The sequence below is a fragment of the Coturnix japonica genome, chromosome 1 (genome assembly GCF_001577835.2).
Source record: "Coturnix japonica isolate 7356 chromosome 1, Coturnix japonica 2.1, whole genome shotgun sequence".
NCBI lineage: Eukaryota > Metazoa > Chordata > Aves > Galliformes > Phasianidae > Coturnix > Coturnix japonica.
Window position 1 is genome coordinate 173410318 of NC_029516.1, and position 14821 is coordinate 173425138.

General features: G+C 41.2%; 1 protein-coding gene across 1 annotated transcript; it reads left to right on the forward strand.

Annotated features, from left to right (window-relative positions):
- Nucleotides 1–5840: 5840 nt before the first annotated feature.
- On the forward strand, nucleotides 5841–14453 carry THAP12 (THAP domain containing 12). Its single transcript, XM_015852483.2, has 5 exons — nucleotides 5841–6253; nucleotides 9213–9333; nucleotides 10159–10266; nucleotides 11223–11259; nucleotides 11540–14453. Exons 1-5 carry the CDS (start codon nucleotides 6165–6167, stop codon nucleotides 13486–13488), a joined length of 2304 nt encoding a protein of 767 aa, XP_015707969.1. The 5' UTR covers nucleotides 5841–6164; the 3' UTR covers nucleotides 13489–14453.
- Nucleotides 14454–14821: the final 368 nt, after the last annotated feature.

The window sequence follows — 14821 nt, forward strand, 5'->3', positions numbered from 1 at the left end:
ATGCCACTTAGCAGAATAACACAGCTCTTTGGAGGTTTATTCATCAGTAGCAACTGCGATGCTCTAGCAGAGAATCATTTTTATTGCATGAGGGAAGTAAATCATGCCCTGAGCAAGAAACCACTCCATTTTCTTCTAACGTATTTTATCTAATAAGGTATAGATGTTAACTGAACGCTTCTATGTGTGTGTGTGTTTATTTATGTATGCTCTCCACCCTCGTGCAGTGAATTCTCTGCTACTTGCTAACAATGCAGCTCATGCTGGTACCTTTTCAAAGGGAAAGAATGAATAGTATGTTTTCTCAGCCTGGCTCAGCAGCTCCACTAAACTTAATGAGACCGGTTAGGTTTTTATTTGCTTGCTTGTTTGTTTGAAGATCTTTAATTATCTTCCCAAATCAACAGCAAGGTCGAGTTATTACAAGCAAAGCAGATAGACACACACCAACACATATGTATGTGCTCAAGCAAATCGTATACTCTATATTTCTTTCTGCACGTGGAATGAAGAAAAGAGATGTAAAACATGAAGCAAGTTACATATGAACTGTCTGAAGCTGCGACTGCTGTGTTTCTACATATGTCCTAAGTCTTTTTCCAAGAATACTTCTTATTTTCATTAAAGATGTAAACCCAGACTTAGAAATACGTGGGAGAAGGTCCAGAAAGGCCTGAAGGCCAACTTCTGCCTGTAGTTATAACAGCACGGTTGTTCAGAGCCACCTACTTAGCTACAATCAATTCTCTATTACCCATACCGATGTCACCATGCTGTCAGCCTGTTCTGTGTCGTGATAACCAGTCAATCTATTGAACATTCAACTGATGTCAACGAGTGATTCAGTCTTATAAGATGTAAGTCTAAAAGTGTTAACTATGCAGCACTGTTAGCTTTCCTATTACAACCATTAGACAGATGAAATTAAGCTCATTAGTCCCAGTATTGTTCACCTGTTAGAACCCAGTGAGCAGCCCTGGCCTAATTGTTTCACCTTTCTTGCACCTCCATTTCCAGTTTTTAATAGAGAATGTAGGAAAGAATGATATACAGAAGCCACCCATAATCATTTATAACAGCATATTGCTAGGCTTATAAAGAAATGGCTCAATTATATGCATTCAAGCAAAATCCATTCCCACTTACATTAAGAAATACTGTGATCACTGAGGACTCCTATATTGTTCACGTTCCTTAGGACCGGATATAATAATTCAATTCTCATCAATTACAAGCACTGGAGTAATTAATTATGAGTTTTCTGGGAGCGTACAGAAGAATCTACATCTCACTGCACTTCCCTGTGCCTCATAAGAATGGAAGGGAGGAGACATGCTGTAGTTTGGAGGCACCAGCAGTGAGATGGAACAGCATAGGGGAGAAGTGATTTTCACTTGGCAAAAGTGATTTGTATGCAGCCCAGGTCACCAGCAACAAAGCCATTCCTCGCAGCTCTTTGGGGGCTCACACAAAACAAGCACAGCAGCCTCTCTGCTCTTCTTGCTGGATTATTAACTGCATCTCCACTCATGCCGCTACAAACTCCATTCTCATTGTGGCACACAGCTGACAGACCTGCATTCATCCGAGCTGGATTGATAGAAACACTGAAATGCCCTTTTTCTTCCTTTGGAAGGTAGCTAATTTCTTCCTGTAAACGGTGAATTTTCAGTATTCAGAGTTTTGTGCTGGTTATTTGAAAAGTAGAACTGGAAAATACAAGACAATATTTTAGCAGCAGCCAAGAAAGCCATGACACTCTTATATTAAAGCAAATGCAACTTTGTAGAGAACATTATATTTTATGGAATTTAAAGATGCTTTCAAATACGTTCCATGTTTTGCATAGGGGAGAAATAATCAAGGATTCTAACAGGAGTGAAATCCTTTCTTGGTCTTTTATTGTTGTTTCCATGTGAAATGGTCTAACCAACAGAGTTTCCACTTCTCTTTAGAGATCATCCAGTGACTCAATACATTTAGATCTCCATTTCAATTTTATTCCATCACCCTCAGACGACTTCTAAACTCTCTCCCTCCTCAGACCCCTTTCCCATCACATTTTCCTCCAGGCTAAGATAAGAACAGAAGCCTCAGCAACATTCAGGCTCCGGCAGCTTGCCAGGGGAGCCTTTTATGCACAGCCATGTCAGAAGCAGGGATTGTCACAGTGGGCTCAGAACTATTTGTACTCGAACCCACAACAATATTTCAACTCATTTCACTGGAGAGAGCTTTGTGTTGCCAGTTATTCCCTCCCCCCTCCCCCTTTATTTTAAGTACTGCATATCATATTCAAACCTTTGTATGAAGAAATTCAGTGCTGGAAGTAGATAAATACAGTGAAACCTAATGCGTGGAAACACCACTGGAGTTAAGCTTCCATTTAAACACTGCAGGGAGGCAAAAACTTGATTATATAACCTGAAACAACATTAAGGAAAACCACTTCATTGTGTCATTCTGAGGCATGTCGAAGAGCAGCTTAAGCCTGCTGCTCCTGGGCTGGAGCAGGCACACAGGGAGAATAAAAGGCGTCTTGCATTCTTTAGCTCTATGTTGATATAAATGACGATCACATAAGTGAATATATACATATATACACACACAAAAGTCCTTCATGGTGATATTGAGATAAAAAGAACATGGTGAAATGGGAATATGGCTTACTGTACACATATTAAGTATTCATTTGGCACTGCCTGATTAGCTAATGTCTATCTTTTGAAAGGCTTTTTTCTCTGAATGCTCATATCAATATATTGCACAATCAAGGCAGTAGATCAAGGAAAGGAGGACTGCAAATTAAGGTTAGCATCACCAACTAAAAATGAATGCCTCCAAATGGGCAGATGGACAGGAATTTGTTAGGTTGCTGCTTTGTGAATCTCTGCTAGTGCTAGAGATGGCTCTGCTAGTGTGTGCTGCCCATAGAGCAGCACAGGAGGTTGTAATCATCTGCTTCGGCTGGAGGAACTTTTCAGCAACTGCTTATAATTAAGAAAGCTGCTTCCTCTATGCAGGGAGGAATAGCAGTAGTCCCGAAAGCAGAGAGTTTTTTAGCTTAGCATAAGTCACTTGCAAAGCTATGTCACTTGGAAGGCTATGCCAGTGCATAAATAACATTGTTTGGGCAGACCTTGTCTGACACAGATTGTAGCCCTGCATAAAAGTTGAGCGGCACAAAGGCAACCGTTCTGTTTTCTCATAGCGCAGGCTTGATATAGAAAGTCTGCAAAAACCAGCCATGATTTCTGCGAAATAAATGATCCCAGTAAAACAGGGACAACGCAATGGGAGTTCGTCTGATGACCCTGAAAGATATTCATTAACTTTCACTTGCAAAAATGGGGCCAGAATGCAGCATTACTTACAGTCACAGTTAAGCTGCACATTGGTCACCAGCACTGCATGCTTCAAAACGCACTTGCACATGTCCTTCCATGTAGTGTACAGCGTTATTCCCCACCTTTGCCTTTCAATCCTACAGGCGAGCTCTGAACACAAGCACTGTTTTATTTCATCCTGTCATTGCAAATTTCATCACATTTCAGCAGGGATGCGGATACAAATATACAGAGACATCTATGGGATTAAACTGACATATGTTTCGTCCTGACAGTTAACCCAACAACAGCGTGGCCACATGACTTGCAACAGACCACACGACATAAAATCATTAAAGGATATTAGACTTTAAATACTCTCTTGCAAACGAACTCTTACATTTTGCTAACATGAAACATGTAGAACACCACAATCATTTCTGAATGCTATTAGAAAATAAAAGCATATTTAAGCTTTTAACCCTGTGAAAGAGACATCCCATTCATTTCCAGAAGCACATTAAAGAGATTATTTTGCAAGCTTACATAAAGCCCTACCTAGAGATCAACTGACCTTAGCAGCGGTGAAATAAAGCAATTAAAAATCCACGTGAACACACACAATTCCTTTAATAATTTATCCAGATGATACAGACTATCAGCATAACCCTACTGATACAGTATTCAATGGAAACAGTATACAGATAAGGCTGTTGTGAACTATATTTGAATAACTCAGAGGATAGTTAAAAAACAAAGAGTAAAACAACAGCTGTAGCATTCTTGTATGGTGATATTTTGATCTGAAGATGTCATTAGGAAATATATGCCATGGTCAATTTATTTTGTATACCATTGTAGTCTTCTGGTTTGGCTTTTTGGAGTCTTATGTATTCCTACACGCAATTCCCTTGTTTGATGGATCAATTCTGAAGGGAAAAAGAGGCCCTTTAATCCTGGATAAAGTATATGAGTGCTGCCATTACTAGTTAAGGGAGAAGAGTCATTTTTTTTCCACACTGAAAAAGGCTTTAAAAGTGTTGTAAAATAGGAAGCTTCAAACTATTATTACACGTTCATGCTGTTAAACCACTACTGTGATTGAAAACGATCCTGCTCTTGTGTGTTTCCCTACATCAGCACAAACATTTATGCAACCTGCAAAGCAAATCGAACAACAAATTCACCTGAGTTAAAACATAATCTATATAAATTTGTATATTTAAGAACCAAAAAAAAGCTATTTCTGATCTGGTTAATTCCCTTCAACAGTTCACTAGATATGAATGTTGATGATTGTCTAGACAATGAGAGCAATTAGATGCAGCTAAACACATCTTCAGCATCAGCTGAAACTACTCAGGAAGAATGAATAGAGCTAAATGGCAGAGGCAAAATTCTGGTAAAGAATTAACATCACTTAAACTCAAGCTATTAGTCCAAATGAGATACGCTTTGAGAATCCCAATTTGAAGGGCACTTTATAACGAGGCTTCCATATCTAACAAACAAACATAAAAGTTTTCGGCCTATCCAAAAGGAACCAAATGAATTAAACAAACGAACAAAAAAACCTACATAAATTGCTTTGGAAAGACATTTACTTTCATTTCTTCAGCTCACGCTTCCAAAATCCCACCTGTCAGGGTTCTGTGTGTGTCATTAAACCTCTCTAAGAGACGTCCAAAGCAGAGGGGTATTACTGCCCTTGAACAACTCTTGCTTGACATCATTGACTCAGACCACTGACTCTAACCATTCAGATTCTTACTCTTTGTTTTCTAAGCTCAATTCTGGTTATGCCAATGAGAAAGATGAAGTCTTCAGAGCAGGTTTGCTCCTTGTTCCCATTACTTCTCAACACTCATTGCCCAGCTCTTGGTTTACCTCAACATCCATCCAGTCTGTATTAACGCCTTCCTGACGACCTAAACAATACACAAGAGAAGAAAGTTATGGCCTTATTCTGTAACTGAGGCTTGTTTTCAGGCTAAATACAGTCAGATTATGGCCTTATTCTCTAACTGAGGCTTGTTTTCAGGCTGAATACAGTCAGGTTATGGCCTTATTCTGTAACTGAGGCTTGTTTTCAGGCTAAATACAGTCAAGTTATGGCTTTATTCTGTTACCAGGGCTTGTTTTCAGGCTAAATACGGTCAATATAACACAGATGTTATTTAAGTGGGCTTCTTACTATCAATTTATTACAATTCCTATTACAAATTATCACAATTCTTACTATCACTTTGGCTATCTTAACAGTTCATTTGCATCTATGAGATAAACTTCAGGGCCCAACATTGCTCCTCAGCGCAAAACAATCTTCCTACCACAAAATAGTAGGTATAATAGAAAGTATTTCCGCCCTTTATCCTTCTGCTTGGTGTACTTTCTCCCTTGGCCCACTGTCTTGTGAAGATTCACCTTCCTAACACTGATAATTTACTAATGAATTAGTGATTAATGGCTTATTTCCTCACACACACCACCACCCTCACAGGCCCCTTAAAGGAACAGCCATTAACCACACAGCTCTGCGCATGCGCGCCGCCCTCCCGCTCTCTGGCTCCGACCCGAGCAGCGCGCATGCGCACCGCACATCCGGGTTCCTCACGGCCGGGCCTAGCGCACTGTGGGAAGGAGGCGGCCCTTGTTCCCGGCGGCGGGTGGCGGTGAATCCTCCCGGCCGCTCACAGCACTGTGGAGCCGCTTTCCCCCCCCATTACCCCTCCTCCCTCCCTTCCCCCCGGCCTCCTCTTCCTCCCCCCCCTCCCCTTCTCTGCGGCCCGGCGGATTTAAAGGGGCAGCCCCTCCGATTTGAGGGAGGGGGGGTGGGCCATGCCGAACTTCTGCGCGGCCCCTAATTGTACCCGCAAGAGCACGCAGTCCGACCTGGCTTTCTTCCGCTTCCCAAGGGACCCGGTCAGGTGAGAGCCCAACCAAACCGGAGAACGATAAGGGAGGAGGGGAACAGGCCATTAGGCCTCGTTTCTCCCCTCAAAACCCGGCCTGACATCCCGGCTGGTTCCTTTCTTCCTCCTTTTTCCGTGCTCCTCCTCGTTTAGGAGGGAAGATTCGGCTGTTATGGAGCCCCCCCCGCTTCTTCTCTTGGCTCTGTGGTGCCCGAGGGGCGGGGTTCTGTGGGACCCTACGGGCCGTTGATGCGCATGCGTCGAGGTGGAGGCTCATTGCACCCCTAAATCTTTGGGGTGGGGGGAGAGGGAACATAGGAGTGTGTATGGGGGGGGGTTAGATGCAATAGGAACGTGAATGAGGGCATGCTTGGCTCTGAGAGGCTGTAAGGGACTGTGAGAGGGTCCCAGTGAAGGGACTTGACTGTGAAGGGTTGCTTGGCTCTGAGGATGCTTTGCTGCCTTGCTTTTACAGGTGTCTCATGCTCACCAGCAGCCCTTTCCATGCCAAGAGGGTTAGAGAGGTTCTGAAGCATCCTCTTTCAAAACCCCTCTGGATGCTGATGCTGTTGTAGGGTTGGGTCATGGGGTACCTGGGGTGTCTCCTGGATGCTGATGCTGTGGTAGAGTTGGGTCAGGGGGTCCTTGGGGTGTCTCCAGTCTCATTTGGTAAATGGCCAGATGGCTCTGTGTCCAGCTGGGTGGATGAAGAATTGGTTGGATGGTCGCGATCAAAAGGTTGTTGTAAATGGCTCTGTGTGTCTGGGTCATGAGTAGTGTCCTCTAAGGGTCTGTCTTGGGATTAGTGCTCTTCAGTGTCTCTGTCAGTGACATAGATGATGGGTTTGAGTAGGAGAAGAACTCATTCAGAGCAGCCCTGCAGAGAAGGACATAGGGATCGTGGTGGATGACAGGTCGTCCATGAGCCAGCAGTGTACTCTTGTGGCCAAGAGGGATAACAGTGCACTGGGTCACATTAAACAGAGTGTGGTTTGAAGCCCAGGATGCCAACCATACCCAGGGCTGCATCGAAAGAGGGGTGGCAAATGGAGAAAGGGAGCTCATTGTCTCTCTCTACCTGCCCTCATGAGACCCCATCTGGATTACTGCATCCAGAGACTTGCAACCTCTCTGGCAAGCAGCTGCCAGTGAGTTAGTGGTTGATGGTAGAGCATCCTAAGCAACAGCAGAAGTGATGAGGTATTCAAGTGCCAAGTCTGTGTGCTGGTAAAGCAACAATTGCACGAGTGATTTAGGCCACGTAGAATGCCGTGAGAAATAAGATGTGTGTTTAGATGTAGAAATCAACCTGTCAGCTTCACCCCTGTGCCAGATCATGGAGGAGATTCTCCTGGAAGCTGTGCTAAGGCATATGGAAGGTAAAGGATAACCAGATAGGCTTCTCCAAGGGCAGATTCTGCCTGACCAACCTAGTGGCATTTTATGATGGCCTGTCTGTGACAATGGACAAGGGAAGAGACACTGATGTAATCTGTCTGGACTTTGGTAAGACCTTTGACACAGTCCCCCATAACATCCTTCTCCCCAGGTTAGAAAGATATGGATCTGATACATGGATTGTTCGATGGACAAGGAACTGGTTGCAGGATCAATGGTGGTCAGTGGCTTAAAATGGTGATCGGGATCAGTGCACTTTAACATCTCCATTGGTGACATCAACAGAGGGATTGAGTGCACCCTCAGCAGTTGGCGGATGACACTGAGCATTTGACATGTCCGAGGGATGGGATGCCATCCAGAGAGACCTGGGCAGGCTGAACAGTGGGCCCAGGAGAACCTCATGAAGTTCAATAAGTCCAATTGCAAGTCTGCACCTGGTTCATGGCAACCCTCACTATCAGTACAAGTTAGGGGGTGTAAGGATGGAGCACAGACCTGCTGGAAAGGACCTAGGGAACTCAAAGTTTGCATGTTTGAGTCCAACCTTGTAACATTTACCATCTCCCTTTAGTTGTGTGGTCACCTGACAGAACACCAACGCTCCAGCCTTTGCCACTGAAGTTCCATAGATGTCTGGGGCTCTGGTTACAGATCTTATGCTCCAGTAGGGTGAGGATCTTGGTGCCCGTGCCTGATCAGGATCCACAAATTCAGGCTCTTTGTGCCAAGGCTTCTTTCAGAGGCTTCAACTAGTATGTATTTAACTCGTTCTCTGGATGGCAGTGACATTGGAGATAGAGGGATTTGGGCTGACTTTGCCTTGACAACTATATGCCAGCTCCTGTATATGTGCTATAGACATTGCTGCAACCAGTTTGCTCCCGTGTTTGCCAGGAGGTGATTCAGAGTAGCTATCATAAAGCGAGGAGCTTTGACTTTGCTCTGTGTTGGTCTTCCTGAGTCAGTGGAGAGATGCAGGTAAGATCAGGCTCTTGTTCTGAACATTCCTCCGGACCGAAGCCTTCTCCATTCACTATCAGGATACTTATCAGGCTTTGTGATAGCCAATATGAATCCAAGTTGAAAAGCTGAGAAGTACATAGCAAAGTGATGTGCTGTAAAAGAAGTTATTGATAGTGTCGTGAAAGTTCCTTCTGGTTTTTTGTTGTAGGATTACTTTGGTAGCATTGTAATTCTTGGTAGTGTAGCTGTCTGGCTTTCTTCAGTTTGTTTGGGGAGGGCTTTGGCCCAGGACAGATAGGAGCTTGTGTAACCTCATTACACAGTTAGATGAGTTTTACTGGATGCTGCGTGCTGCTGAAGTGTGGTTGCGTAGACCTCATCGAGGGAAATACATGCTGTCTAATTTACATCAATTATTGACAGTAGCAATTCCTTGGTGATACTGAATGGTAAGCAAATGGCTCAAAGCAGATCTTTGAAAGTCCTTATGATTCTTTATAGCCTTCCATGAAGGGCAGGGCTCACTGCACACTGGTTCTGAGCCAGGCTTCAAACTGTAGGGCATGTTGTTAGAACTTAAAGTTAGCTAACATTTTCTGCTTCCATACAGGTGTCAGAGATGGGTAGAGAATTGTCGAAGGGCAGATTTAGAAGATAAAACTCCAGATCAACTCAACAAGCACTACAGGCTGTGCGCTAAACATTTCGAGACCTCTATGATATGTAGAAGTGTAAGTAAAACCAAGCATTGGTTTATTGCACCTCGCAGAACATGATTAAGATTCTTTTTAATCAGATTGCTGCATTTAATCTTTGATCTCCTGCATAAGATCTTTCCTCATGCAAAACAGTGTTCATTTCCTTTACTGTTTCTATGTGTTACAACATTATTTACGTTTATGGGGTGTAAGATCACGTTTGCATACCTCTAATTATTTAAAATCATTAATGTGCTGTTACTGAAGTGTGCACATGTTGTCATTCAGTTCAGTTGCACTCAGCTATGGCCAAGAGGTTTAAACATTCTGTGTATCTATCAGGCTTTTGGTTCCTGCTTTTTACTATCCAGCAAAAATCATGGTACATTTTCCTGTTAGCGTGAAGAATAGAAGTCTGTTACTTCATTAAGATGATACTGATTTTTATTTCTTTTAACAGTTTACTTAGCAGTAGGAAATGATAGATTTGTGGCTTTGAACCAACTTTTGATTTCTAGACTGAAATAGGCAAAGTTGGTTTTCTCGTTATGTAGAATAATTAAAACAAGCAGGTCAGACTAGGAGCTCCTAGTGGTAGTACACGTGACAGGGTCTTTGTTTAGGCAGCATTTCAGAAACAAACCAGAAAATGCACATTAGAAGTAATTCTGGATGTGCCCTGAAGCTTCATGAAACTCTGTTTTAAACCTTAGGTCCAATGACATGTCCAGACATGGTCAATTAAAGCTCAAAACCCATGAAGTTTCAGAAACCAAAGTTTTCCTCCCCAAAAACACAAGATTTCAGAGACTTTGATTCCCTCCCATAGGCAACACTAATCTAGATGTCTTTTTACAGAGCCCTTACAGAACAGTTTTAAGAGATAATGCTGTGCCAACTATATTTGATCTTACAAGTCATCTGAACAATCCCCACAGCAGACATAGAAAACGGATAAAAGAGCTGGTAAGTTCGTAAAGTAAGTTTGTTTTGGCTTTGCTTTAATGTTAAAATTATAAAAGCAAGTAAGTTTGTGTGAAATTTTATATGAGATGTCTAATGACAATTAGCACTTTGGTGTTTTCAGTTTCTATACTGCTATTTGAATATAATATTATTAATTATAAGTTAAAACCCAAATGTTACACTGAAGTTTTATCTACCAAGAGATGTTTAATAAATAAACTGGAAAATGAGAGCTGATTGTGTCTTCCAAGGGAAGTTTATTGCTTCCTCTTACTTGTTACTGAAGTGCTAACTGAAAAACACCTTACAGCTGCAACCCTGCAAATCTTGCTCTGTGTTCACTGTTTTTCTGAGCCACTTCTGTAATTCAGACATCCTTCAAAGCTCTACAAATACAATCCATGTGTAAAAGCAAGGTCAGGCAATTTCTTGTTGGAACTGTAACTTGTCAGTGGCTCCTTCGTGACGCTTTGTGTCTTTCGGTCTCTGTGGATTTTAGTGTATTGAAAATTAAAATGAATTTAACTCCTAAAGTGTGTTTATACATCAGAGTACAACAATTTCTGAATGCATTTGATAAGTGTTTGTTAACAGAAAATCAGGAAATAATTGAAGGCTACTGCTATCAGTATGTGTTTGTAGTAGAATGGAATTCTTTAATGTAGTTGATTTACTCATACTTGTAAAATGCAGATTGAACAAAATCCTGGTGTATGTATGGGAACCTTAGCAGTAGTAGCAAATCATTCTTTTGTAATTAGTAGATATGTGTCGTGACAGCAATAAACTACCTCAAGAGCCTCCTTCTCTTTGACCATCACCTTTTTGGTAGGTATTAACACTCTGAAAATGGTCTCGTCTGCAATATTTGCATCTGACCTTGATATATTTCATTATTTTAAAGGGGTCACGTGGTAGACAATAACATCAATATATCTTTTTTTTTTTTTTTTAAGAGTGAAGATGAAATAAGAACACTGAAGCAGCAAAAGAGTAAGTGGGCAAAATAATCAGTTATAAAGACTTTGTTTACTAAGGCTGATGAGGAACTGTAGGGCACATAACTGTAAAGTTATTTATTTGTTCAGGAGGATAATTTAGTTGGTGCTTGACTCGGATAGCTCATCTAAGCTCATTCCAAAGTATTCAGTCACTTTAAAACTGGAAACATTCTTCTCTGGATTCCAGTAACTTAACGGTAATAGAGATAGTAGGGGGAAGCAAATGTTACATTTTAGTTGTCTTAACACTTACAATATTTTGTATTTTGTAGTTAATGAAGCTTTTGAACGGGAACAGGCAACTCAAGAACTGAATGAAAGCAGTGCACAAACCACTGTCTCAGAGGAAGGTGGGGAGCAGCAAGAGGAAAAATATGTTCCTTTAACTCTGGAAGAAAGAGAAAACAAGGATTACCTTAAGTCGTTGTTTGAAATTTTGATCCTCATGGGTAAACAAAATATCCCCTTGGAGAGCCATAATGCGGATGAGCTTCCAGAAGGTATTTATACTTCAGATAACTTTCAGGCTCTGCTGGAATACAGAATCAATGCTGGAGATGAAGTTCTAAGGAAACGGTTTGAGATGACTGCAGTCAATCTTGAGTATTGTTCAAAAACGCAGCAGAAACAAATGCTTGAGATCTGTGAGAGCTGCGTTAGAGAAGAAACACTGAGGGAAGTAAGAGACTCGCACTTCTTTTCTATTGTCACTGATGAAGTAGTAGACATAGCAGGAGAGGAACATTTGCCAGTCTTGGTGAGATTTGTTGATGATTCTCATAATCTGAGAGAAGAATTCATAGGGTTTTTACCTTACGAGGCTGATCCTGAAATATTAGCTGTCAAGTTTCATACGACTATTACTGAAAAGTGGGGTCTGAACATGGAATATTGTCGGGGTCAAGCCTACATCGTCTCCAGTGGGTTTGCTTCTAAAATGAAAGTTGTGGCTACAAGACTCTTGGAGAAGTATCCACAAGCTGTGTATACGCTGTGTTCCTCTTGTGCCTTAAATATATGGTTGGCAAAGTCGGTTCCCGTTGTTGGAGTTTCCATGGCCCTAGGAACAATCGAAGAAGTTCGCTGTCTTTTTAGTCGATCTCCACAATTACTGGTGGAACTGGACAAAACAATTTCTGCTCTTTTTCAGAACAACGAGGAGAAAGGTAACGAGCTGAAGGAGATCTGCCGTTCTCAGTGGACAGGCAGGCATGATACTTTTGAGGTTTTGGTGGATCTCATGCAAGCTTTAGTGCTGTGTTTGGACGCGGTAAGCAACGATTCCTCTGTCAGGTGGAACAACTTTATTGCTGGTCGAGCATTTGTACTTTCAAGTGCATTAACAGATTTTGACTTCATCGTCACTATTGTAATTCTGAAAAACGTTCTGTCTTTTACGAGAGCTTTTGGGAAAAATCTGCAGGGACAGACATCAGATGTATTCTTTGCAGCTAGCAGCCTAACAGCAGTATTGCATTCTCTGAATGAAGTGATGGAGAATATTGAAGTTTACCATGAGTTTTGGTTTGAGGAAGCAACAAATTTGGCTGCAAAACTGGATGTACAAATTAAACTCCCTGGAAAATATCGCAGGTCGCAACAGGATAACTTGGATGCTGAGTTAACGTCAGAAAATTACTATAAGGAAATTCTTAGCGTCCCCACAGTGGAACATATAATTCAAGAATTAAAAGATATATTCTCAGAACAACATTTAAAAGCTCTGAAGTGTTTGTCTTTAGTGCCCTCGGTCATGGGTCAGCTCAAATTCAATACATCTGAGGAACATCATGCTGACATGTACAAAAATGACTTACCTAATCCAGACACGCTTTCTGCTGAGCTTCATTGTTGGAGAATCAAGTGGAAGCACAGAGGAAAGGATATTGAACTTCCAGCTACTATTTATGAAGCACTTCACTTGCCAGACATAAAGTATTTCCCTAATGTATATGCACTGCTTAAAGTCTTGTGCATTCTTCCAGTGATGAAAGTGGAGAATGAGAAATACGAAATAGGACGAAAGCGCTTAAAGGCATACCTGAAAAACACCATGACAGAGCAAAGGTCAAGCAACCTAGCTTTGCTGAACATAAACATTGATATAAAACATGACTTAGACTTAATGGTGGACACATACATTAAACTCTATCCAGGTAAAGTGGAATTTCAAGCAGACTTTCTTCCCTCAAACAACTCCGAAGTAACAGAAAGTGCTTAATTATTTTTTTTAAGCTCTTACCAGTCTGATTAAACAGCTTTTTGCTAGTTATCTTGCAATGGAGGTGGGGGAGGGAGGAAAAAAAAAAACTTGGAAATGTGAAATAAATAATCACCGCAATTGTATTTCCATTTTTGGTCTCAGATTTAGGAAGCTGTGGTCAATAACCCACATTATGTTTTGTTAGTCTGTATTAAATATCCTATGTGAACAAAAACAAGTCTGAAAATAAGCCCATGGTCTTTGCAGAGGTGCTTTCTGCATCTGATTGACTTAACTGGGTGCTTGCTTGCTGCATCTTGGAAGAAGTACGTTGTGATGATTGTAGATCTGATGGGGCTGTTACAATATTTGCTCATGAAATAGGTTAAGAAAAAGCTGAAAGTGTTAAAAAGGGTATAATCCATTTCTGTTACTGAGAATTTGACTTCATGCGTTTTGAATTTGTCTTTAACTGATGGCCATTCAGTTGGCATTTTGGAGAATGAATTCAGCAATTGCACAGGCCTCATGCTGTGGACTGTTCTTGGTGTAAAGTGAATGTTCGTGGTACAAAGATACGTTTAAGGTTTCACTGGAAGAGTCAACCTGTTTAATCTCTTGACTGTTTACATTCCTTTGTGTGAGACACACAACTTCAGGCTTTTAACAAGCATGGCAGGAGTGCTGAAATGCCCTAAAGACAGTAAAACCATTAGGATTTATTCCAGAACAACATAAGTCTGTTTGACAAAAAAACCCCCGTGAATCTTATTGTCTGTTTACTTGTGAACTCACCCAGGAAAGATTAAAATAAGAGTTCGTTGTTTGTCTAGAAGTAAGATTGAAAATATTGCTGTTATTTTTGGCGAGAATAAAACATTTTTGTACAGTTTATTGCAATCTAAAATAAAATGTGAATTGCTTTTTACACAGTATTGAATTTATTAGTAAAGCCTCTTTGAGAATGTATATAATTTTGTAAAGTACCTTTTAGTTTGGTTGTGTTTGTTTTGTTTTGTGATCCTATTGAGTAACCTTGTCTTAAGACACAGAAAGAATGGTGTGGTAATGAATGTTCTGTATGTTCTGCTGAGGGTTTTCTAAAGCATTTTGAAATAGTTTTAAACACAGCCTGAATTGTGGAAGTTTTGATGAACTGAAGCCGTGACAGGTGGAAATAGCTTTAACTTGAATGGCTGAAAAGTTTTGTAGTTATCCCGATGCATGCCAGTTATTTAACTTACAATTGTGCTTCTATGTATTTTCTTTCCAGTGGAGGAAAACCCCAGCAACAGAGAACTGAATGACTTTAGAGACGGTGGTAAATGCAACTCCCAATGTGACCACAGGC

What these genes read in the sequence shown, in the direction of transcription:
- THAP12 (XM_015852483.2), top strand. Translation starts at nt 6,165, where the DNA reads ATGCCGAACTTCTGCGCGGCCCCTAATTGTACCCGCAAGAGCACGCAG. An exon ending in CCTCTATGATATGTAGAAGT is followed by an intron (nt 9,334 to 10,158) that starts GTAAGTAAAACC and finishes GTCTTTTTACAG; the next exon opens with AGCCCTTACAGAACAGTTTT. An exon ending in AACACTGAAGCAGCAAAAGA is followed by an intron (nt 11,260 to 11,539) that starts GTAAGTGGGCAA and finishes TGTATTTTGTAG; the next exon opens with TTAATGAAGCTTTTGAACGG.